At 47.0% G+C, this 26,540-nt stretch overlaps 1 protein-coding gene and 1 non-coding gene across 2 annotated transcripts; both read right to left on the minus strand.

Annotated features, from left to right (window-relative positions):
* Positions 1 to 2,698: 2,698 nt before the first annotated feature.
* Positions 2,699 to 2,772, minus strand: TRNAN-GUU (transfer RNA asparagine (anticodon GUU)). Its single transcript has one exon. It is a non-coding gene; the product is annotated as a tRNA-Asn (tRNA).
* A 934-nt stretch (positions 2,773 to 3,706) lies between these two features.
* LOC136449955 (AMSH-like ubiquitin thioesterase 3) lies at positions 3,707 to 21,549 on the minus strand. The gene is made up of 14 exons (XM_066450184.1): positions 21,284 to 21,549; positions 20,973 to 21,037; positions 20,819 to 20,891; positions 20,368 to 20,538; positions 20,145 to 20,230; positions 9,568 to 9,673; positions 9,430 to 9,476; positions 8,111 to 8,432; positions 7,831 to 7,920; positions 7,691 to 7,753; positions 7,469 to 7,543; positions 6,294 to 6,356; positions 4,839 to 4,891; positions 3,707 to 4,240 (listed from the first exon to the last, which is right to left on the minus strand). The coding sequence occupies exons 1-14, from the start codon at positions 21,407 to 21,409 to the stop codon at positions 4,060 to 4,062; spliced, it is 1,521 nt and encodes a 506-aa protein (XP_066306281.1). The 5' UTR covers positions 21,410 to 21,549; the 3' UTR covers positions 3,707 to 4,059.
* Positions 21,550 to 26,540: the final 4,991 nt, after the last annotated feature.

Raw genomic sequence — 26,540 nt, forward strand, 5'->3', positions numbered from 1 at the left:
TGCAATATATAAGAAGCAAAAAAAAACCAGAGAAACTCGTTTCGAACTTTTGGATTTGAGGTCGAACATACCTTGGATTTGATTTGATTTTTCCAATCCAATTCCAATTAAGACTCGTTCGGACAAAATCGCGCCGGTCCGCAACAGTTCGTGTGCGCCGCTCCCGCCCCGCTCCGAGTCCGTCCCGACGTCCCTGCGCCTCGGCGGCCTTGGCGTCTGCGTAGCCCAAGCCCAGCGCGCTGAGGATATCGCTTGTGGTAGCGGCATGGTCGCCGCCCGCGGCGTTTACGTCGTCGAAGCGGCGGTCGAGGGTGATGAGACGGAGCAGCACAGAGTTGGCGAGCAGGCTGCGGCGAGCGAGCCTAGGCTCCCGCGCGTGGGCGCAGCCGCGACATCGACGCGCCTCGGCGGCCTTCCCTTCCATCCCGGCGTCCGGCGGCCAGCGGCGGCGGCGGCGACGCGGCCTTTTTCTTTCTTTCTTTTTTTAACGGGAGAGCATCCACGCGAGTACGGGAGAGAGAGGACCTGGAAGGCCAGTCGTCATTATAGATGGCCAACCGGCCGGGGCGGCACAGCACGCAGTGCCTCATAGGGCCATGGGCTTGGCCTTCGGCCCAGGTATGATCCTATGGGTCGATTTTCTTGTCGGACTGGTCTGAGAAGCACGGCCATTTTCACAAGCCGTGCCAGCCCGAGGCCCACTGAGTCGCTGGGAGCAGGGTCGTCGTCGCCGGGACGCAGGGGTCATGGAGGAGCGGCGGGGGCTCGAGGCCAGCCACCGCGCTGGGGCCTTGGGAGAGGAGGGCGGCTGCCAACGTGCTCGAGGCTGAAGCGCGCGCCGCGGCCGCGTGGGGAGGCGAGGATGTGGCCGTTGGATCAGCCCGCCCACGCGCTCCTAGCCGCGTGCCGCTGAGGGAGAGTGAGGGAGGGTGGGAGGCAGGGATGGGGAGGAGGCACCGCGCCAGCGTCGAGGCAAGGGTGGGGAGCCGGATCTGCGGTGGAGAAGATCACGCCGAGGAGAGGGAGGAGGCATCCTGGACTCCCGGTCCCGCATCCGCTCTCGCTCGCCTCGCCCGACGCGAGGGAAGGGGAGGGGGCATCCGCGGCGCCGGCTCTAGGGTTCGAAGTGAGGGAGAGGGAGAGCCGCCGCGGGCGTGAGGGAAGGGGAGGGGGCGGGCGTCCGCGACGCCGGCTCTAGGGTTCAGGGTGAGGGAGAGGGAGAGCCGTCGCGGGCGTGAGGGAAAGGGAGGGAGCGTCCGTCCACGGTGCCGGCTCTAGGGTTCGGGGTGAGGGAGAGGGAGAGCCGCCCCGGGCGTGAGGGAAGGGGAAGGGGCGGTCGTCCGCGGCGTCGGCTCTAGGGTTCGGGGTGAGGGAGAGAGAGAGCCGCCGCGGGCGTGAGGGAAGGGGAGGTGGCGTCCGTCCGCGACGCCGGCTCTAGGGTTCGGGGTGAGGGAGAGGGAGAGCCATCGTGGGCGTGCCCGCTTATATATGAATATGAGGGGGGCGGGCCGGGGAGCGCGTGGGTCGCACTGGGCCGTGGGGAGGGGAGGAGTGAGGAGGGGGTGGGGGGAGGCTGGGCCGCTGCCGGGCCGTTCGTTGAAGGCCGGGCCGTGCCGTGCCAGCCCACGGGCCTGAGCAGCGGCCCAGGCACGGCCTGCTCCCTCGGGCCGTGCCAGCCCGAGCCCATTCGCCACCGGGTCGGGCCGTGCTTGGGCCGGGCCAAAAAAAACGAGCCTCGTGCCGGGCCAACAGGCTCAGGCTGCATGGCCATATATAGTCGTCATCCACGCGAGGGAGAAGGGAGCCGCACTGAGAGCGGGCCGTGCCGAGCAAGCCGTGCGGGAAGAGGGCCAATGCACCGCGCGTTTGGACCAAAAAAACGTGAGTGGGACAGTTGTGCAGCAGAATGGCCCAGACGAAAAAAGAGGTTGAAATTTTGCCTTTTATTAATAGGTATAGATGTGCAACTATAATATCTACTGATAGATTCAATAAAGTTGTGAATTTATGTTTTGAAAAATAGATAGAGAGAAAATTCTAAGAGGAACACATAGGACAAACAAAAATGTTAAAAAAAAAGACAGCACAAACTAAAAAGGCCAAAATGCAAAAAAAAAGGAGAATGGGGAAATTGCTAAAAAGAGATCAGACAAATAATGATAAACTATAAATTTACTTAAAAAGGAGAGAGAGTGAAATGCTAAAATAAAAGGCAGGACAGACATAACAGGAAAACATTAAAAAAATACAGGGAAAATGCTAAAAGAGGACATGAAAAGGGGAAAGAGAGAAAAAGAAAATACTAAAAATAAAAACATAGGACAAACAAAAAGGGATAGGTCAAAATTTTATTTTAGAAAACAAGAGGAAAAATATGCTAAAAAGGAAAAACGGAACAAAAAGGAGGGAAAACTAGAAAAAGAAAAAGAGGAGAGAGGAAAAAATGCTAGAAAGAGGACAAACAGAAAGAGAAAAGATACGACAAAAAAAGGATAAATTGTAAATTTATTTAAAAATGATAGGAAGAAATGCTAAAAGAGAAGACAGGACAATACAAAGGAGAAAAAAACTAGAAACATGCTAAAAGTGGACAAACAAAAAGAGAATAAAGACACCAAAATGGATAAAAAGAAAGGTCAGAACAAACAAAAAGGTGTAATTGTTTCAAAAAAGAGGGAAAACAAATAGGACAAAAATACATTAGAGGGAGGGCTTGAACCTCTGACCTTGTGGTTAACAGCCAAATGCTCTAACCAACTGAGATACTCCAGTTCTTGTTATTGTCCTCTGGGTAGCAATTTTATCTAAAATGCAACAATAGTTGTTTATCCCAACTAATCTCGAATCGAGGCAGGATTCCAATACAATTTGCATGCACCAGAGATGAAACAAACTCTTCAGAGCCTGTTCAGTTAGTGTGGAATGAGACCAGAATTATTGGTGCTAATCAATGTTATACAAATTAGACCATCGTTCCAGCTGTGAGTTGTTCTGGGTGTCCATTCCGAGGTGACCGAACAGGCCATGAGTGAATTTCGACACCTTTGTAATGGCGCAAATTTTGAAGAGTGATTTTCGACACCTTATTAATGGCGCAAACTTTGGTATATATTGTGGTGTATAACTCCGTATAATCGAAACAAGACCATAGACTGAGACAGCGTCTGCATAGCCGATCCAGTTCGGTTTTATGGAAGAATTTATAAGATCTGGTCTAGTAAATAAAACTTGCTCATAATTCTAAACTCACTTTTTGTGTAAGCAGATCCTAACTCCAATACATTGACCAAAGTTTCTCTGCACACGAGTGAAATAATGGATACATTTGTCTACAGTTCACTAAACTTTCAACAGCCATTTAGGACCTGTTTGGCACGGCTCCTCTGAGGGGCTCCTCCGGAGGAGCCGGAGCCGTTTTGGAGGAGCCATAAATTGTGGCTCCTCCAAAACGGCTCCGGCTCCTCTGTTTTTTACTGAAAAACGGCTCCTCCAAGAAAACGTTTGGCAGGGCTCCTCTGGAGGAGCCGGAGCCAGAGCCGGAGAGGAGCCCTGCCAAACAGGTCCTTAGTATTCGTAACAAACCACACTGGCGTCCCCAATTTGTCTCAAACAAGGCCCTCCTTCCAGGTGGCACTACAACATAGCTACAACGAGAAAACACCATATAATCATTTAAAGCCTGCAGAGCAGCAACAATGAAACCTGAAGTCTGAGAAATATTAGAGCTTTAACAATCAGTGATATTTGATGCTCTTTAAGTCAAATATTCAAGAATGTACAACTGGCATGGCATAAAATCTAGACACCACATCCTCATCTTGCCACACAAACATGCCTTGCGAGGTTAAAGGAATGAATTACAACAAAGCATCAATGGCTTTGCAGATTACCAATGGTACCATTAACTCAATTGTTTTCTCTATACAATGCAATAGCTATGTACAACAGCTTATATAAGAATTCACAAATCTTCAGCACAACTAAAAAAAATATGGCAGCAATAAGATTTAACTGTGAGAAGTATAGGCTCCAAAATAAACCCAAAGAAGTTGAGCTTCGTCATCGTTCTCGGAGATCAATCATATCAAACTTTATATCGGTGTCCATGTACACATGGGAGCACTGCTCATAGATTGGTGAACCATCAAGAGGTGCCTTATGAGGATGGAAACCTCTCTCTTGACAATCATGGATCACGCCCATACCACCTGGATCCGTGAGATGAAATATACCATGTTTTCTGGTCAAACAAATACATAACCATGATCACAGTCAGATGTCTTCTGATGCTAAGATGCTTACAAACTACAGAAAGGGTAACACAAACTAGCAAGCTGCCAAACAACACAAAAGCCAGTTAACTCCAGGTACGAGAAGATTTACCAAACCTATGGATAAAACAATAACCACAACCAAACAGGTTTACAACGTAGATAATTTATATTTTAAAGCTTGCAAAGATAATGATGACCTAAAGAAACTATACATTCCTCAAACCAAATGAGACCCAATCTAGTGGAACACTGGAACTAGGCTCTTTTCATTAAGAAGGAAAAGGTGCACAAATTCGAGTCGAAGAGGACTCAAACCTAGGTGGTTGAGATGCACTACCACACCTCCCACCTGAACGAGTTAAGCTAGTCACACTTCCTGAAACTATATGTTCCTTACTAACCAAGTTATTTTGGAACATTGGTAAACATTGGAAAATAGATGAAACATTGAATAATTTGGCACCCATGAAATTAAGTATCAGGAAATGATGTACAGTATCATATATCAACAGAAGTGCTGAAAAAAAATGCAAATAATGGATATCAACAGCATAGATGGATAACCTTGTTGTGTCAGTAGGTGCCATAACTATTGCAATTGCTTCAGGTAGCATGACCTATCAGCAAAAAGAAAAGGCAAACCACATAATCAAAGTAAAACATTAAGTATTTTCAATTGATAGACTAGTAGACTATGCAGCACGGATACAGATACGTGTATCGGTATCGGACGGATACAGATACGCGGATACGCCATTTTTTGAAAAAAACCGATACGTGGATACGTTTTATTATTTTTTTAATAAGGGACAAGAAAATTATTGGCAGTCGATTGGTATGTATGGATGCCCTCTGGAGACTACTCCAATCATTTCACAACTTCTAGTTGCTACTTCTACCTGTGCTGGCAGTTGGAGGGGTATTTTTTGGCATGTAAATGTGCACGTGCACGTCTGCTTAGCTGGGCCCAAGATTAGATTTTTTAATCTTCTTTCTCTCCCCAACATTCTTCCCCACACGGTGCCTCTTCATTCAGCCGTCTGCGCGGCTGCGCTCCTGCTGGCCTGCTCCTCGCAGTTCCTCCTCCACCGGCGCCATGCCTTCCTCCTCCCACGCCGGTGACCGAGGTCCCTCTCAACACAGGCAGCCGAGCGACCATGGCTGCGCCCCACTCCACCACACACGCATGGCCAGCGGGAGACCCACCCGGCGCGAATGCAGCTCGTGGATCTCGACGGCGCGGAGCTCGCCCAGCGCGGGGTGCAGTGCGGCGCGTGGCCAGCGGTCAGCCTGCCCGGCGTGAATGCAGCGCGGAGCTTGCCCAGCGCGTGGCTGGCGAGCAGCCCACTCAGTGCGTGAGGGATAGGCCGTATCGCCAAACGCCCAAACGGATTGGATACGTATCAGTCCACGTATCGGAATTTTTTTTTGCCGATACTACATGGATACGTATCCGCCGCGTATCCAGTGCGTATCCGTATCAGATATATATCCAATACAGGATACGTGGTCAACCTCACGTATCCGTGTAACGTAGCCAGTAGATATTAAGCAAATTAGCAGGATGAACTTCTTTTTTTGGAGGGGGGGGGGCACACTAAACTATTGCACACATAACAAGCGGATACCAAAAATTTAATTACTAGAAAACACTTTGCCAAATCTAATCTTTGGGTATGGATTAGTATTCCAGAAGAGGATTAAACATAATTAAACCTAGTGTGACCAGTCATTGAGCTTATTCTATTGAAGAATAGTAGAAGAACCAAATCTCATTGAGCTACTCCATTGGATCATTCAAATCTGGAACTATGAAAGCGCACTAAGAACATGTTTTAGTATTGGAGAACATCCTCACAATAGCTAGAATCCAGTAAGTTTTTCCAAATTTAAACAATAAAAAGAATAGTTATGAATCAAATAAGATCAATGGCTGAGGGACTGGTTGCAGTAATAACCAGAGAACTGTGCCATCAAATAAGCAGAAACATATTATGAGATCCAGTCTGCCAGCATTACCTGATAAGAATAATGATTGTGGAGGTCAATGGAAGAAAGGAAGCAGGACTGTGTCGGATGTGTCTGGAAAAAAAAACATTGAAGAATGTGATATTTTCTCTAGCATGAGTAAAGCAATCAATCAACCAATGCAACCACAGTTCCAAGTAATTACAAGACTATTTGCACTTTTGCAGGTACAAAAAAAACATCAACCACCACATGTAATTTAAAAGATACAACTCCTGAAAGATTGGAAGAATATTTAATACCAAAATTGTAACGGCCACATATAATATAAACATGCAAGTGCATGATGTCAAAGTTAAATGATAAATCATAGTGTAGTACATACAATGCTATGCAAACATGCTAAATGTTGGTCAAATTCTTCTGTACGACCAATAAGATAAGACAAAAGTGCTGGATCAGGCACTGCTCAACATGCACAATGAGACTCTCAGCCTGGTGTAGCAGAAATGAAGACCATAGGCAAAAATCTCTATCAGACACCCAAGCTTCCATGTTCCATGACAGGTCAAACCAAGCTAAAGATTTTTCATATCATAATATCCATATTTATAAAGCACTTGCAATGCTTAAGCAGATATTTTTGCACAAGGCAGAAGCAGCTTGAAAACAAGTAAGCATCTTCATCAGTATGTTCTTACAAATATTGAGTGTAGTCAAGGGTGCAAGTGGGTATCCAATGGTGTTTTGTGGGTCAGCTAGCCTAGTTCATTTCTCTCCCTAAATTAATTACATGGCATGACATTCTAGTTCATCTTAACAAGTTTAAGGTTGACCCAATGACCCAAAAATGAGGGACTTGCATCCCTAAGTGTAATCCATATACCCTTTTTTTCCTTCTCTAGGGGATGGAGACATACTCCCTCCGTCCTGAAATATTAAGGTATCTGAGCAATTTTAGGACATATTATATGGTAAACAAATGCACATGTAACCCTCCCTGATTACCATATTTGGATTGGTGGTAGACATTAATGGTAGCCTGGTAGGTATGCATGTGAATGTTTCCTTTTAGAGGGTTTGTACACCTAAAATCCCTTATAATTTGGGACAAATTTGAATGCTTGGATATCCTCATATTACAGGACGGAGGGAGTAGAGTACATCTACCTTATTCACTTCACTTGAGAAACCAAAAGAAAGTGTCCAAGTTAGATAGAACTCACATGAATCCAACCAAGAGTGAACAGTGAGCCTGTGTCCTGAACTTCAAATAGTTCTTCTTCATTTGTAGCTTCACACTGGACAAAGAAAGTCATGCCATTCAGTACTAAACTCAAGTACAGGGGTACAAGCATACAGCATTGCATGTGTTGTTAACTTTGCAATAAAAAGAATAGGAACGGAACGAGGAAGACAAAGATAAAAAGTAAAAACTAAGATCCTACCGTATTAGATGTCGATTTCTGCTTTGGAATAATTAAGGTTGTCACATAAAAAATTCTCTTTTTCTATATGAAAAAAAATACGAAGTGTCAGAAATCCAACAAACCACCATTCTTATTTCCTGTAAGTGATGTATTCATACCAGGGTACCAGCAAGAACCCCACAGGTTTCTAAGCTTCTTTTGGTGTTTGACTCAGCAACCCTTAGAAAACACTCCATCAACTTGATCGGCTAACAACAACGCACAATGAAATAAACAATCAAAGTAAGTTAAAAAAGTACATGAGTTAGAATTTAGAAATGTTAGAAACGAAATAGATGGAAGAACCAAAATTGTTATAGATAAAATACGTGTGCATGAAATGCAATGTGATGATTGATATAGATTTTAAAAAGGAAAAAAGATGCATTTCAAACTTACAACATGCAAGTTCTGAAAACGGGCAGTTCCTGAGGTCGGAAGTCCTGGTGTTGGATCAGCAACTCTTGATGGAGAAATTGGCCTTTGTACCTCCGCCAGAACTGGTGGAGGAGAAGGTTGTTTGATATTCAATTGGAACAACTCTTCTTCCAAACTAGCAGAAGGAAGTGGAGTGCGTTCTTCCGCTGGCACAGACCATCGACCATCATCAAGAGAGAGAACAGATTTCATATCATCATTGTCATTTGAGGAGCTATCTGGAGGTGGAGGTGCAGTACTGGGACCATGCGAATCATCTTGGTTCAAGATGGATGGCACTAAACTGCAGAAGAAAAGCATCTGATAATGTCAAGCAATAGGAAACAAAATGGCATAGCTATGAGGATGGACTAGTTTCCAAATAGATATGACTAACTGCATCTCCCTCCAATCATTTTCATACATGTCTCCTCTAGTCTAATCTCATACACAAGGCTAAGTTTCTCTTTTAACTTGGGTGATCAAGTAATCTTTCTTTCAAAATTCTATTTGACAGATTCCACTTGAGCAATACATGTTCAGGTGCCTTTACGTTGGTACAAAACATTTAAAATATTTGTGCAAATTTGTAAAAAAAATAGCTAAAATTTGTAAAACAGAAAAACCATTACAACATTACTCCATAACGAAGAAACAGTAAGCTTCATTCACCTTGCCAATATCTCATGTTTACCATTAGTAAATTACTGTAACCATATGAAATTATTGTCATGTATTGTGGAATAATTATTGCTAAAATAAAATTGGGATCTCCAAATGTACAGGTACCTTGTAAAAACAAACAGAGAGGAAATCAAAATATCAACGAACGCATAGGACATACATGTGTTTATATTGCCCAAGTACAACATAAACCCAAACATTGAATATTAAAAAGAAACCAATATAAAGCACAAATGACATAAATCTTCCAAAAAATGATCATATTTCATGATTAAGGAAATAAAGATATTGCCAGATCTGCATTTTGAACATAGAACAGTAGAATCTCTCCAAATCAATGAATTTTAAATAAAACAGCCCTTTGCTATTTTTTACAACAGTTGGATTATTTTGGTTTTCCAGTAACCTGATACATGCTGCTGGGACGGTATAATTTTTTAATCCTCTACAACAGGATTTAGAATGAAAGAATTTCACATGAAACAGTTCATATCCTAAGGTATCCCAGTTAGAGGCATAACTGGTGGAGGTAGAAAGGAATTACACATTGCAACAGAAATGAGAACAATGGAAAAAGTATACTTCTGCTAAAACTATCAGAGGTAATGAGCTATCACCTTGTTATATCATTTTGTGTTAATTCAAAATTGCTTGGATACTGAACCTGTAACAAGCAGTAGGTAAATGCATAAGATAATGCTTGTATGTGATCAAATTCTCAACAAACATTAAACAATGAAGGAAAATAACAATACCTTAATTTCAGTAACAGGCCCATTCCATCGGCCATTAAGACCATTAGGTCCTAATATGGAGTGTCTAGCTAGTGTTTCTTCTTTTGGATATGGTAGATTCATAAATCTGCATAGTTTAGATAACAGATGACAAGGTCTATTGCTCAAAAGTACCAAAAGAAAATTAAAAAAAAAGATCAGGGAAAGGATAGGCCATCTTTTATCTAAAGGGAGCACACTGGACAATATGAACAGTCTAGAGAAGAAAATAATAGTCAGACAAAGGGATAGTCTAACTATGATTGTGACAAAGCACATAACTACATAAGTTATTGACCTCTTGCAATAACAATAATTTTGTAAGCCTCCTGTGTTTTTCCTCATGCAAGAATGTTGTTTTTTTAATTTACAAATATAAACCATTTGGAATGACCAATCAACAGAAAACCCTAGATGCAGTGTTATTCTAGGAGGTATAAATTCATTTATCTAGTTGAAGGAAATTCAGAACATATCGATAAACGTTTCAAAAAAAATGTATTGATAAAAGTACTACTGACCGATAGGATAAAGAGAAACTACGTTAACTAATTATTAAAAAAATGAACTGCTCAACTAGAGCTAGATCCTTGAACTGGTAACCCAAGCCATCTAGTGAAGATTCTGAGCAATGAACTATAGTCATGTTTGGTTACAATTGAGGAAAAACAAAATAATTCTAAACAATATATGCTCTGTTTCTTGCAAGCAGCATTAATAATTAACTTTTCTTTCTCGAACACGCCCTAAGAATTAGGTTACTATATGAGGATCATATGCTCCCTATAAGCCAACAGTTTTGCTTTGCAATCATCAAGCTACTACATTGTACTCCCTCTAGTTCCATAATTCTTGCTGTTTTGGATAAGTTTGAGGCCAAACTTTTAGAACTTCGATTGACTAACACTAACTTTTAAAATATTTAGTTTGAAGACATCATGTATAGATTAGTCATTTAGTCCTAAAAGGTACTTTGATAAAATTATATATTTGTTGATTTTTTGGTATATATTATAATAGAAAATCATAACTCCGCCTATGGTGGGGCGCCTTTGGTGTCCCAGCATAGCAGGTCCTAAGCCCTGGTAAAGGAGAAAAGTTGTGTTAGGCGCGGCGAGCCAATGTAAAAACGTAGCCACTTTTATGGAGATGAAACCCAAAAGAATCCCATTGGGGCGTAACCCTCTTAGCGACGCGCCATGTCGGAACCCGGGTATGGTGTTAAATGAGCAAGGGCTGGGTCATCACCCCCATGACGCGCCGTGTCGCGATCTAGGCACGGTGTCAAGTGAGCAAGGATCGTGTCGTCGCATCCTTAGTGGCGCACCACATCGGCGCCTGGGTGTGGTGCAAAATGAGCAAGGGTCTTCACACCTACCTCGGCGGGTGCGAAGGGTAAGGAAGCTAGTCGAGCCAACTAGGATCCGTTTAGGTAGCTGGAATGTAGGGTCCCTTACGGGTAAGTTAAGAGAGTTAGTGGACATAGCGGTTGGGAGGCGTGTAAATATCTTATGCGTCCAAGAGACTAAATGGAAGGGGCAAAAGGCGAAGGAGGTGGACAATACCGGCTTCAAGCTCTGGTACACAGGGACAACTTCAAATAAAAATGGAGTAGGAGTTTTGATTGATAAGAGCCTTAAGGATGGTGTGGTGGAGGTGAGAAGACAAGAGGATAGGATCATCTTAGTTAAACTTATCATTAGTGATATGGTCTTAAACATAATTAGTGCGTATGCCCCCTAAGTAGGCCATGATGAGAGTGCTAAGCGGCTTTTCTAGGAAGACTTAGATCGCTTGGTTAGAGCTGTCCCTAGTAGCGAGAAGCTCTTTATAGGTGATCTTAATGGCTATGTAGGTACATCAAGTGCAGGTTTCGAGGCGGTTCATGGGGGTTTCGGATTTGGTAGTAGGAACCAAGAGGGAGAGGAAGTCTCTTCGCCATAGCTTTTGATCTGATGATAGCTAACACTTTTTTCGTAAGAGACAGTCCCATTTAGTGACCTTTAGTAGCGGCCAGTACTCTAGTCAAATCGACTTTGTCCTTACAAGGAGGGATAAACGAACATGCGTGGACTGTAAGGTGATACCTGGAGAATGTGTGGTCGCTCAACACAAGCTGGTGGTGGCGGACTTCCGCTTTCTGGTGCAAGCTCGTGGGAACAAACAAGCTAGGGTTGCTAGAACGAAGTGGTGAAAATTAGAAGGGGAGGCATCAAAGGTCTTCAAGGAAAAGGTCATTGAAGAGGGCCCTTGGAAGGACGAAGACGATGCAAACAACATGTGGGAGAAGATGGCAACATGCGTTCAGAAGGTTGCTTCAGAGGTGCTTGAGTGACCAAAGGGAGTGGATGCGACTCGAAAGACACTTGGTGGTGGAATAAAGATGTGCAAAAGGCTATTAAGGAAAAGAATGCGTGCTATAAACGCTTATAGCATGACAGGTGTGCAAACAATATAGAGAAGTACAAGGTGGCAAAGAAGACTGCAAAACGAGCGATGAGTGAGACAAAGGGGGTGGGCCTATGAGGACCTTTACCAACGTTTGAGTACGAAGGAAGTAGAGAAGGACATTTATAGGATGGCTAGGGCTCGCGATAGGAAGACAAGGAACTTCAACCAAGTCAAGTGCATAAAGGATGAGTGAGAGCAGCTCTTGGTGAAGGAGGATGAGATCAGACATAGATGGCAAGAGTATTTTGATAAATTGTTCAATGGTGAGAACGAGAACACCACCGTTTAGCTGGACGGCTCGTTTGATGACACTAACAGGCGCTTTGTGCGGAGGATTCAACAATCGGAGGTCAGAGAAACCTTGAAAAGGATGAAAGGGGGCAAAGCGATGTGCCATAATGGCATCCCAATCAAGGTGTGGAGATGTCTCGGAGATATAGCTATAGTATGGCTAACCAAGATGTTCAACAATATCTTTCGATCGAACAAGATGCCTGAGTGGAAAAGAAGCATATTGGTACCAATTTACAAGAACAAGGGAGATATCCAAAGTTGTACTAATTATCGGAGAATTAAGTTGATGAGCCACACTGAAGTTATGGGAGAGTCATCGAGCAGCGCCTGCGAGGAACGACGCAGATGATGGATAAGTCTGACTGTTGTGGTCTTTGTGGGGCTGTTGTGGTCTTTGTGTTTTTAGGACAGCATAGGACAACATCTTAGACTAAAGGACAGCATAGGACAGCATCTTAGACTAGAGGACAGCATCTAGGACAGCATCTTAGACTAGCATCTAAAGGACAGCATCTTAGCATCTAGGACAGCATCTTAGACTAACATCTTGGCATATGCTTGACTGGCTAGCAGCCTATAAATATGTATCCCCAACCCCTCGGGTTGGTATGGCATTGAGAAATAAACCAGAAAATTGTCCCAACTCCTAGTGTCATCCTCTCTCGATGAGAGTATGAATTCTGCTACTTCCAAGAGTGAGAATTCAGCGACTAACAAGTGGTATCGGAGCCATACTATCCTGTAGCCTAAGCATCTCCTGCTCATCTCCTCTCCCAGCCACACAACAGCCCCAGCTGCGAGCAGCAGCTCCGGCCGCTCCTTCTCACTCCTCCCCCGCACAGACGAGCAGCTCGTCTGAAGCAGCCCTCTCCCCACGCAGCAGCCCCCCAGTAGCGCGTCATGTCCGCAGGGCAGTCTCAGCGCTCGGTCGCCTCGAGCACACGGCGTCGGCAGGAGGCCGAACTTGCCGCGGCAGAGGAACGCGAGCGAGCGGCGGCAGAGACCGCTGCGGCGGCGGCAAGGGCGTCGAGGCTGGCAGCGGCGGAGCTGGCAGCAGCCAGAGCGGAGGCGGAAGCAGCGGCGGCGGCGAATGCAGCGCGTGCGGCGGCAGCGGAGGTCGAGGCTCTGCGCGGCAGCATCGGCAGCTCCATTTCCGCTGACGACACCGCCGACGCGGACCTCGAGCTGCTAGAGAGGGAGGCAGCGCGAGCGCGGGCGGCGCAGTGGACAGCCGCGCACGTCCACGAGCGTGGCGGCAGCCCAGACAGGCGCGGACGCGCTGGCGGCGCTCCTGGAGGAGGCGCGCACGGCGGTGGCGCTCCTGGGAGCCGCGCACGCCCACGAGCGCGGCGGCAGCCCAGACAGGCGCGGACGCGCCGGCGCTCCTGGAGGAGGCGCGCACGGCGGCGGCGCTCCTGGAGGAGGCGCGCACGGCAACGGTGGCGGACGGGTCGATGGAGAGCGCGGCCTTCACAGGCAGCGTGGCTCTCTCTCCCCGGATCGGTACCGACGGGTCGATGGAGAGCGCGGCCTTCACAGGCAGCGTGGCTCTCTCTCCCCGGATCGGTACCGTGGTTACCACGGGCTCCAGGCTGTTGTCAGGGACGTCGGTCCCGGCGGTGGGTGGCCTACCCTCACCAAGACCAACTACGTCGAGTGGGCTGCGGTGATGAGGGTAAAGCTCCAGGTGCGGCACATGTGGGAGGCAGTCCGGTACGGCGACGTCGACTACGACCTAGATCGACGGGCGCTGGATGCTCTCATCGCTGCAGTCCCGCCCGAGATGCAGTTCTCGCTTACCAGCAAGCGGACTGCCAAGGAGGCTTGGGACGCCATCGCTGCGGCACGCATCGGCAGCGACCGCGCCCGCAAGTCCACACTGCAGGCACTTCGCAAGGAGTGGGAGAACCTGGCCTTCAAGCCAGGTGAGGACGTTGATGACTTTGCTCTCCGTCTCAACACTCTGTTGCAGAAGATGGTGCAGTTCGGCGACGACACCTACGGCGAGGAGAGAGCTGTCGAAAAGCTCTTCCGCTGCGTCCCCGAGAAGTACAAGCAGATGGCTCGCTCGATCGAGTCCTGCTGGATCTCTCCACGATGTCGATCGAGGAGGCGATAGGTCGCCCTCAAGGTCGTCGATAGCGATGAGCCAAGTCTCTCTCGGAGCCCATCACCACTGGCGGGAAGCTCCTCTCACTCGAGAGCAGTGGCTTACCAGCCAAGGTGTATCGGAAGAAGGGGGAGGCCTTCTTCCGCGACAAGGCGGCCGCAAGCGTGGCAAGCCACGCAAGGCGCGCAGAGACACCCACAGGCCGGGGCGCTTGTGGACGTGCCGAGGGTGTGATGCCCGCGGAGGCGCCAAGGGCGGCGCCGCTGGCAGGCACAAGCCGGCACGAGACGACGCCTGCCGCAATGTGGCCAGCTCGGCCATTGGGCCAAGGACTGCCGACAGCCAAGACGCGGCCAGGCCCCCCACATCGCCACAGGGGAGGAGCCGGCTCTGTTCATGGCACATGCAAGCATTGAGCTACCTACAGCGGCACAGGCCCGCAGCGGCTCTCTCCTCCACCTAGACGAGCCAAAAACACACGCCCTCCTCGGCGACACGCTCCGGCAACGACCAAGACTGACGCGGTGGTGCCTCGACACCGGCGCCACCCAATCACATGACCGGTCGACGGGGAGTTCTTCACCGAGCTTGACTCTAGCGTCCGAGGCTCCGTCAAGTTTGGGGATGCCTCCGGCGTGGAGATCAAGGGCGTCGGCTCCGTCATCTTCACCACCGTGTCTGGTGAGCACAGGCTGCTCACCGGAGTCTACTACATCCCCGCGTTAAGGAACTCCATCATCAGCTTAGGACAGCTGGATGAGAAACTGGTTCGCGCGTGGTGGTTGAGGACGGAGTCATGAGGATTTGGGATCGTCGTCGTCGCCTTCTTGCCAAGGTATCCAGAAGCGCAAATCGACTCTACGTCCTTAACGTGCAGGTGGCACAAACCCCTCTGTCTCGCTGCTCGTCGGGACGACGAGGCGTGGCAGTGGCATGAGCGTTTCGGGCACCTTCACTTTGAGGCCCTAAAGCGGCTCAGTGCCACGGAGATGGTGCGAGGCCTGCCGTTGCCTCGACCATGTGGAGCAGCTCTGCGACGTCTGCGTGTTGACGAAGCAGAGGCGACTCCCCTTTCCCACAGCGGGCTAGCTTTCGAGCCAAAGAGAGGCTCGAGCTTGTGCACGAGGACTTGTGTGGCCCGGGTGACACACGGCCACACCGGGAGGACGACGCTACTTCCTGCTGCTCGTCGACGACCTCTCCCGCTACATGTGGGTGATGGTCCTCGGCAGCAAGGGAGAGGGCTGCGGACGCCATCAGGCGCGCGTAGGCTGCTGCGGAGGCGGGAGTGCGGCCGCAAGCTGCGCGTGCTGCGCACCGACAACGGCGGCGAATTCACGGCGGCTGAATTCGCGTCCGTACCTGCGCTGACGAGGGCATTTAGCGCCACTACTCCGCGCCGTACAGCCCGCAGCAGAACGGCGTCATCGAGCCGCGTCAACCAGACGGTTTGTGAGGATTGGCTCGGGCCCTCCTCAAGCGAGGGGGATGCCGACTGTCTTTGGGGAGAGGGGGCGGTGGTGACGGCCCGTCTACATCCTCAACCGCTCGCCTACCAAGGCGCTCGACGGCCAGGACGTCGTACGAGGCTTGGCATGGGCGCAAGCCGGCGGTCTCCCACTTGCGGGTCTTCAGCTGCCTCGCGTTCGCCAAGGAGCTTGGCCACATCAGCAAGCTCGACGACAGGAGCACTCCGGGAGTGTTCATCGGCTACGCGGAGAGCTCGAAGGCCTACCCGCATCCTCGACCCGAAGACAGCGTGTGCGCACGGCGCGCGACGTTGTGTTCGACGAAGGGCGAGGCTGGGCGTGGGACAAGGCGGTGCACGACGGCTCGGCTCCGACGTACGACTTCACTGTCGAGTACGTCCACTTCGAGGGAGCTGGGGGAGTAGGCTGCTCTTCTTCGGCGAGCGCGTCTACCCCAGTCCCCGAGCCTCCACCGACCCCAGTGCCTGCTACTCCGACAGCACCACGCTCTCCAGCTAGGACCTCGGCTACGATGAGTTCTTCGCCGGCTCCACCACAGCCGGCAACGCCACACACTCCAGCACCGACAGGCACCACTCCGGGCACGTCTACTCCACCACCAGCTCGTGTCGAGCATGGCCCGATTGAGCTCGCTACTCCGCTCTCTCACGACGAGGAGCGCGTCGACGCGTACCACGACGGCGAGCCGTTGCGGTACCGTACGATGGAGAACCTTCTCGGCGACCAGCCGGTGCCGAGACCGGTGCCTCACGACCTGGAGGCGCAGTTGCACCTTGCGTGTGACGACGGCGAGCCTCGGTCGTTTGCAGAGGCCGAGAGACACGCGGCATGGCGCGCCGCGATGCAGTTGAAGATGGATGCGGTCGAGAAGAACCGCACCTGGGAGCTTGCTGACCTTCCTCGTGGTCACCGCGCGATCACCCTTAAGTGGGTGTACAAGCTGAAGAGGGATGAAGCCGGTGCCATCGTCAAGCACAAGGCTCGCTTGGTGGCACGAGGTTTCGTGCAGCAAGAGGGGGTCGACTTCGACAACGCCTTTGCTCCCGTGGCACGGATGGAGTCCGTGCGACTCCTCCTTGCGCTAGCTGCCTAGGAGGGCTGGCGTGTTCATCACATGGACGTCAACTCGGCGTTCCTCAACGGCGACTTGAAGGAGGAGGTCTACGTGCACCAGCCGCCAGAATTTGCGATCCCCGGCAAGGAGGGCAAGGTGCTCCGCCTGCGCAAGGCCCTCTATGGCTTGCGGCAGGCAACGAGGGCGTGGAATGCCAAGTTGGATTCCACGCTAAAGGGGATGGGCTTCGAGCAAAGCCCGCACGAGGCGGCCATCTACCGACGGGGGCAGTGGAGGTAATGCTCTGCTGGTGGGTGTCTACGTCGACGACTTGGTGATCACCGGCACCAAGGATGCGGAGGTGGCGGCATTCAAGGAAGAGATTAAGGCCACCTTCCAGATGAGTGACATGGGGCCTCTCTCCTTCTACCTGGGAATCGAAGTGCACCAGGATAACTCCGGGATCACGCTTCGACAGACCGCCTACGCCAAGCGCGTCGTTGAGCTAGCTGGGCTCACCGACTGCAACCCAGCTCTCACTCCGATGGAGGAGGCTGAAGCTGAGCCGCGACAGCACGACGGAGGTGGACGCTACGCAGTACCGGCGTCTTGTGGGGAGCCTTCGCTACCTCACCCACACACGGCCGGACCTAGCATTCTCCGTCGGCTACGTTAGTCGGTTCATGCAGGCGACCGACAACGGAGCACCAGCAGGCTGTGAAGAGGATCATCCGCTACGTTGCGAGGACTCTCGACCACGGCCTCTACTACCCTAGGTGCCCTGGGGCGGCACACTTCGTCGGGGTACAGCGACAGCGACCACGCCGGCGACATCGACACCAGCAAGAGCACGAGCGGGATCCTCTTCTTCCTCGGCAAGTGCCTCGTTAGCTGGCAGTCGGTCAAGCAGCAGGTGGTGGCCCTGTCCAGCTGCGAGGCCGAGTACATAGCGGCCTCCACCGCTTCGACTCAGGCGCTCTGGCTCGCTCGACTGCTTGGTGATCTCCTCGGCAGAGACACTAGAGCGGTGGAGCTCAGGGTGGACAGCAAGTCTGCTCTAGCCCTGGCAAAGAACCCCGTCTTCCATGAACGCAGCAAGCACATCCGGGTGAGGTACCACTTCATCCGAGGCTGTCTTGAGGAAGGGAGCATCAAGGCGAGCTACATCAACACCAAGGACCAGCTTGCGGACCTACTCACCAAGCCCCTTGGGAGGATCAAGTTCCTTGAGCTCTGCTCCAGGACCGGGATGGTTTAACTTTCCCACAAGACGACGCACAAGACTTAGGGGGAGAATGATGGATAAGTCTGGCTGCTGTGGTCTTTGTGGGGCTGTTGTGGTCTTTGTGTTTTTAGGACAGCATAGGACAGCATCTTAGACTAGAGGACAGCATAGGACAACATCTTAGACTAGAGGACAGCATCTTAGACTAGCATCTAGAGGACAGCATCTTAGCATCTAGGACAGCATCTTAGACTAGCATCTTAGCATCTAGGACAGCATCTTAAACTAGCATCTTGGCATATGTTTGGCTGGCTAGCAGCCTATAAATATGTATCCCCAACCCCTCGGGTTGGTATGGCATTAAGAAATAAACCAGAAAATTGTCCCAACTCCTAGTGTCATCCTCTCTCGATGAGAGTAAGAATTCTGCTACTTCCAAGAGTAAGAATTCAGCGACTAACAGCAGATATCAACAAACCAATTTGGTTTCATGCCCAGAAGGTCAACCACAGAAGCAATCTTCTTAATAAGACAAGTTATGCATCGGTTTAGAGAGCAGAAGAAGGACCTCCACATGGTTTTCATTGACTTAGAGAAGGCTTATGACAAGATACCAAGAAATGTTATGTGGTGGGCTTTGAACAAACATAAAGTCCCATCAAAACATGTGACCCTCATCAAGGACATGTACAACAATGTTGTGACTAGTGTTCGAACAAACGATAATAACACAGATTACTTCTCGATTAAAATTGGACTTCATCAAGGGTCAGCCTTAAGCCCGTATCTCTTTGCCTTGGTAATGGATGAGGTTAGCAGGAACATACAAGGGGATATCCCTTGGTGTATGTTGTTCGCTGATGATGTAGTGTTAATGGACGAAAGCCAGATGGGAGTAAATAGAAAACTAGAGTTATGGCGGCAGACCCTTAAGTCTAAAGGTTTAAGATTGAGCAGAACTAAAACCGAATACATAAGATGCGACTTTAGCGGAGCTGCACAGGAGAAGGGAGATGTGAGTTTGGAAGGTCAAGTAGTGCCTAAGAAGGATTCCTTTCGGTATCTGGGATCGATGCTACAGAGGGATGGAGATATTGATGCGGCCGTTAGCCATAGAATAAAAGCAGGATGGATCAAGTGGCGACAAGCTTCTGGCATTCTCTGTAACAAGAGGGTACCACAAAAGCTAAAATGCAAGTTTTATAGAACGGCGATTAGACCGGCTATGTTGTATGGAGCAGAATGTTGGCCTACAAAGATTCGACATGTTCAACAACTAAGTGTTGCAGAAATGCATATGTTGCGATGGATTTGTGGTTACACAAGAATGGACCGAGTTCGGAACGATGATATACGTGATCACCTAGAGGTAGCACCGATGAAAGAAAAGCTTGTCTAACATCGGTTGAGGTGGTTTGGCCATGTCCAAAGGAGACCTCCAGAGGCACCAGTGCATTGTGGAGTCCTAAGCCAAGCTAATAATATGAGAGGTAGAGGAAGACCGAAATTGACAGGGGGAGGCAATAAAAAGAGATTTGAAAGCTTGGGATATACCTAGAGATCTATTTGAATAGGAGTGCTTGGAAAGCAGCTATTGAAGTGCCTGAACCGTGACTTGGGGCTCTTGGAGGGTTTCAAATCTAGCCTACCCCAACTCGCTTGGGACTAAAAGGCTATGTTGTTGTTGTTGTTGTTGTATTATAATAGAAAATCATAGCCAAAGCTATGTTCGGAAGGCCGTGTCCATGTCCAAAACAACAAGCATGGAACTAGAGGGAGTAGTTTGTTAGCTAACTAACATGTCAGCTAATCTTCCCTTAACGTAAGTGGTGGCTAGCTGTTAAATAAGAAAATAACTAAATGTCCACACTATAGCTAAGCAAAGTGAAACAATAACATATCACAGACATAAAAATGGCCGAAAGGTATGCATACTGTTTATGGACGCTCGGTAAGGATGCCACTTGTCTCCCAGCATGGAAGGGTTTTTGCAATGCTCCATTAGTGCTGCCTACAAATGGCTAAAGAAGAAAAAGAATAAGGAATTATAACATAAGTAAAAAACTTGAGAATCTAAAAGTATATATTCTCCATCTCTTCTTCCCAAAATGCTTCACAATATTACAGGCTAGAAAATGCAGTGTGATGCAGTGCATACCTGTGGAGTATAAGAGCTTGGAGTACGCTGCTCTATCCTGCGAGTTGTACCATAGTTTCCATTTAGACTATTAGTATTAGATTCCACAGTACCTCCTCTATTATGCTCGGCAACCTGCCGCTGCACAACTGGCTTCAATGTCTCAAGCTCTTTGATAACATCAATAAGTTTCTGCAACAAAAGACCATTCATTTTTAGATAAACATCTGGGGAAGATCATACAAGACCAGTCACAAGAACGGAATTCAGAGATGAATTGGAGAAGGCAAAAGAACATCAATATTTGCAAGGTGTTCTACGTCTACGTGCCCAACATCTGGGATCAGAAAAGACTGTTCCTCAAAAGTATATCTAAGGCTAGAGATTTGTGATATCCGATCATGCAAAATTGTACACTTCACCAACTTTGAATAACAAAGATAATCTCTAAAGTTGAGCTGAGAGAAATTACATCAAAAAATGCCTTTTCTCTTAACTTGAAGGCATGGTAATCACGATGCTTCGGAATCGTCTCGCACAGCAAGCTGCAGCCAATCAGATGTCAACTATAACATCAATACAGATGACCAACAGTGAGTATAAATGTGACTGAATGCCCAGCCCACCTCGAGTATCTCAGAAGGATGACATACAGGTCGAGGAAGTTACTCTCGTTCCGATATATATTAGCCTGCCAACAACATCGGAGTACCAAAATTAAACACAGTCTAGTTCAACACTTTAGCAGTCGCATTAACGACGTAGCAAAAATAATCCCCAATTCGTCGAATCGCATCGCCCAAAACCATCGAGGAGAACTGCGGCCAATCGCCCATTACACAACCAGAAAGCTATGCGTTAAGCGACAAGAGATGAGATCTAGAAACGAAGGAGCGATCCACCACGCTGAGCTCCGGGGGATGGTTAGGGTTTCGACCTGTCGGAGGAGGCTGCTCGCGATGCGGAAGTAGTAGGGGAGGCTGATGCGGTGGTCGACGGCGATCGGCCGCGCGCACGCCTCGATGTTGATGGCGCCGGCCCTGGCTGGCTGCGGTGGCCCCATGGCCTCTGCTCCGGCGAGGTCCTCTCCTCTGCCGGCACGGCGAGCTCGTGGGCGACGCGGGGTTAGGAAGGGGAGGAATGGAAGTAGACTTCGGTAGCGGTGAAGGGAAGGAATCGCCGGATGGACTGCGGGCGGCTGCGGTCTAGTTACCTTTTGCGCTTGTGCCCTTGAAGATCAGCAAATTTATGTTCGACGGGTTTAAAAAGTGTACAATCTTTTATTTATTTTCTTAGAAACCTTTATGTTTTTTTCTTTCGAGTGGGCGCTACTATAATCTACATATTTTTTTAGGGTTTTTTCTTTTCTCCTAGAAAAAATTGGTGATCCTAGGAGTAGTTTTTTCTAAGATGATAACTCCTACTATCTATTTAGACATAATATATATCTAATTACATAATTTTTATAATTTAAAATAGCCGAAGTATATGAAAAGCTTGGGGAAACTAAATCTTTATCTAGGAGTTGTTTTTCTCTAGACTAGCAAATATGTTAATACCTTGCAACGGGAAAAACTATTAAACATTAATGTAAAACATTAATGGAGAATACAATCATGATTAGATTTTTTCTTTATCGTAATGCACAAAAAAATTATCATAATGATATTAATTTTTATACTATCTATGTGTTGGTAGAGTTAGATATTCCCTCCATACTCAAAAATGAGGTTATTTTGGACAAGGCTTAGGTTAAACATTGGGAATATAAATCATGAATAACTTTTAAGTTGTTGAGTTTGGAAATGAAAAAACCATATGTATAGATTTGTCTTAAAAAATACTTTCACAAAAATTTACATATATCACTTTTTGATAAATATCTTTATAAAAATAAGTAGTCAAAGTTATGCTTTGGAGACCGTGTCGCTGTCTAAAACAACTTTATTTTTTAGTATGGATGGAGTATTAAGTTTTGTGACTTCTTTTTAAGGATCCTGTTGGGATTTGACCTCAGACAAACGCAGTTCCCTCAACTTAACCATTAATTCTCAAACCAATGATTTCCTGAGTTTTTTTTTTTTTTTTTTTTTTTTTTTTTTTGCCTATCAGGGATGTCTTCATACTGTAAGACAAAATAAGACTTCATGATACAGGAGAGAACAAGGATTCGAAGGCAACCGAGTCACCTCGCAGGAAGGCAAAGACAAAGAACAAAGAACAAAAATAACCGGTCTGCTTCGCTGTCAAGCAAAGTCGAAAGTAAGCCAATGCAGATCAATTCGTCTCTAAGCTATGAAGACTTGTCTCCAATAATCCTTCTTCCAGGACCGCTTAGAAAATGTTATATCAAAGATGTAATGACAAAACTGCCCTTAAACATGAAAGAGCATGGTAAGCAATGAACTCAAGGGTACTGTAGATATTGTACTAGGATTAACGAAGGTCGAGACCTCCATTAATCCCCTAACATATAATGTTCATGGACATAAAATGAATACTCAATGGAGTTTAGGGGGTGTTTGGTTCTTTAGTCGTTCCTAAAATTCATATCACATCGAATGTTTAGATACTAATAAAAAGCATTAAATATAGATTAATTACAAAACAAATTACATAGATGGAGGCTAATTTGCGAGACAATTTTTTTAAGCCTAATTAATTTGTTATTAGCATATGTTTACTATAGCACCACGTTGTCAAATTATGAACTAATTAGGCTTAAAAGATTCGTCTCGCAAATTAATCACAAGTTATATAATTAATTTTGTAATTAGTCTATATTTGATACTACATATATATATCTAAACATTTGATATGACAGAAATTTTACTGGCACCTGTAAAAACCAAACATTGTCTTATTTTGCCTTCCGATGCTTGAGCGATCTATTTTCACCCAACAGTGCTCGCCTTGCTGGAGAGCGTTCCGTGCCGCTGCCTTGAAGAACAGCGGCGTTGTGCGAACGGGAGAAGCTACCAGCAGCGCGAGACAAGGAAACAATGCGGCGGCGGCGTGGGGAGACGAATGATTTTTTAATCAGAGCGACGTGAAAGCTAGACGGAGCGAGTGGGCCGACGCGAGCGAGTGACCCGGGTCAAATGGGTCAGATAAAAAAGACAGAAATTTTGACCCTCTAATATTAGATACGAATGTAGCTGCAAAACTAGTATTGCCAATTGATTAAAAAAAACTAATATTGCCAATTAGACAGCATAATTAATGATTAGTGTGTGATGAGTCTAGGGCCTCAATGGCAACAATGTCCAACATGTTGTAATAACATGGACTGTGTTTTTTTTTGACACAAATACTACCTTTGTAAAAAAAATGTAATTCTAGATTTGGATCAAATCAAACTTCTTTATTTTTAATAACTAAGTTTAAGAAAATATTTTGAATATTTATAACTCCATATGGTATAATAATATATTTCATGATTAATTTAGTAATACTTAATTGGTATTATAAATGTGTACTTTTTATAGATTTGATTAAATTTAAAAATATGATTTCTTAGAAATTGAGAATTTTTTTACAAAGGGACAATAAAAAAATCGGGTCCTTGCATGCATGACGCATGACGCCACGAGTCCACGACCAGTACGTGAAAAATAGTTTGTAGCAATGGGGCTTTTTCTTTAGGGGCAATTGGCATTAGAGCTGCCCTTACAGTGACGTGCTCGGGCTCCAGCACAGCAGCGCCCCTACAAATAGCACAGTAGGGGCGGCTCGTAATACGAGTCGCCCCAACAAATACGTCGATTTGTAGGGGCGGTCGGTATTACCAACCGTCCCTGCTGTGTCCATTTGTAGGGACGGCTAAATCACCAGCCGCCCCTATAAATGCCTGCGGTATATATAGCGGCTAGAAAATTCTCTCCCCCTCCTCTCTCTCTCTGTCTCTATCCTCTTCGCTCCCTCTCTCCCTCGACGCGAACAGGGCGGTGGCAACGGCGCCTGGCGCGAGCGGGCGCGGTGGCTACGGCCGCCTTTCTCCACCTCCTCCTCCCCCCATCGCACCATTTCCTTTCTCGGCTCCTCTCCTCTTTGCCCGAGTCGCTAGCCTCCTCCCTACCCTGCCTCCTCCCATCCTTGCCGTGGACCGCTTCCTCCACCTCCGCTTCCACAGCAGCCGAGCGAGGTCAACTCTTCCGCTGGCGGAGAGAGAGAGCGAGGGCAGGAGCGGGGAAGAGACGGGAGGGTCCCGGATCTGAGCCGAGCTGCACTCTCCGCGCGCCCGTCACCACCCACCGCCCACCGCCCAACACCCAGGTCTTGTCGCCCCGCGCAGATCTGCTACTGCTCCTCAAGTAAATCGTCGATTGTTTGAACCGTACCCGGTAGATCCGGTATGCTTCCACGAGCAGAGGGTAGTTCGGTTGCTAACTTCGCGGCTAGACCAGCTTGCTCTAGTAATAGCCGATAAGCATCGGCTAGTATATCTACTAGCCACCCTATATTTGGTAGATTCGCCAAATGGAGTGAAATCCGGCCTCCCGACTCCGCAGATCTCTCGAGCTCCATTGATTCTTTGATTCCTTTCCATAGAACCTGCGAAATTGTAGGGATCTGCGCGTGCCAAAACGCCTAACTGATTAATATAGTATTACCAAGAGCGAACATTGTTTTAAGGCAACAGCAGGCTAAGCGGTATGCTTATTTGTTGTCATTTCAATAACGTATTTTCTCTGTTTGGTTACCATGTGTCTGTTGTTTGTGCTGTACAGAGGTTGTCTACTTGTTAGGTAGTCATTTTTCAGTGATGATAGTCGAAACCTTGTTGATTTAACTGGTGGAGTTAGTGGCTGTCATGGACTCCATTCTAGTTTCCGTACTACAATTGGTGGTCTTTCACTAAACATGGGTATGCATTTTAATACATGTGACTGGATTTTGATTCAAATTGCCAATATTGATATAATAGTTTTTCGGTTATACAGATGTTTCAACCACTATGGTTGTAACTCCTGGTCCAGTTATTGATTTTCTCCTCACAAATCAAAATGTCAGAGACATCAGAGATATTGATTGGCCCAGGGTCCGTGGAATAAAATAACTCTCCCTAAAATCCTATATTATTTGTCTTCTGGAGAGTAGAGCTTCAAATATTTTATTAATATCTACCTTTAAATGATGCAAGCCAAGAAAATGCTTAAAAACTCAGAGTGAAAGCTAAGCATAACAACATGGAGTTCAAGATTATTGGCCTTAGTGATCAACCATGCTCTAGACAGATGTATGGATCTGTTCTTGCAATGTGCTTTCTGCACTATTCCATTCCTTTGTTGAATGGATTTTTTTTCCTCTTCAAACTAATGGTGGATATTGTTCTATGCACCTGAATAATGATATTGTCAATGTTCTCAATACCTCCATTGCTGCCATATTGCCTGCTCTAACGCAGCAGCTGCTCGTGAGGTGGACATTTTAATTTTTCCTTTTGCCTTGCCTCTGCCTCCACTGCTCAAATTTTATTCTTGTAGTAGCTGCTATATTTTACCCATCTGAATGTAATTATAGATTCACATTTGGGCTATCCTAGATTTCTCTAGGTTGCAGCCATTGTTATGACTACCGTGAGAATACAGTTGTTGCCCATCTTTCCTTCAAGTACCTTGAGGAGTGTTCTAATTGTGCGGTCGACTTAGTGTAAAAGGCAGTTGTCAATTAGAGTCTGTTTGATATAGCTCTTAGAGCTGTTTCTAGGCTTAATTTACAATCTATTCCAAGCATCTTTTTAATTAAGAAATGATTATATGCTCCACTTTTACATGATATGGCCTAGTTAGATATGCTATTTGCTTCCTGCCAGATTATCGTGCTCTGAGAACTTATATATTCTGTCCAGGAAATTTGAAGTCATCTTTGATGTTGATCATTTTATAAGTTATTTGAGGGACGATGTACGGATCATCTGGGATATCATTGACTGATTCATACAGAAGAATGAGCTCTTTGCCAGTATAAAGTAGGTGTTTTTTTACTCTATTTTGGTTACCTTAAGATTTCATAAAATGCTACTTTCTATCACCAGAAATGAAATGAAATGAAATTTGGGGTGCGTCTTGGAGCTGGAGTATATATTTCTATTTGTAACATTGCAATGTATTTCGCTCAAAGAAGACACAGCTGAAAGGTCCTAATGGCTAGAGGGGGGTGAATAGCCTAATAAAAATTTCTACAACAACACT

Source organism: Miscanthus floridulus, chromosome 5, assembly GCF_019320115.1.
Source record: "Miscanthus floridulus cultivar M001 chromosome 5, ASM1932011v1, whole genome shotgun sequence".
NCBI classification, from domain to species: domain Eukaryota; kingdom Viridiplantae; phylum Streptophyta; class Magnoliopsida; order Poales; family Poaceae; genus Miscanthus; species Miscanthus floridulus.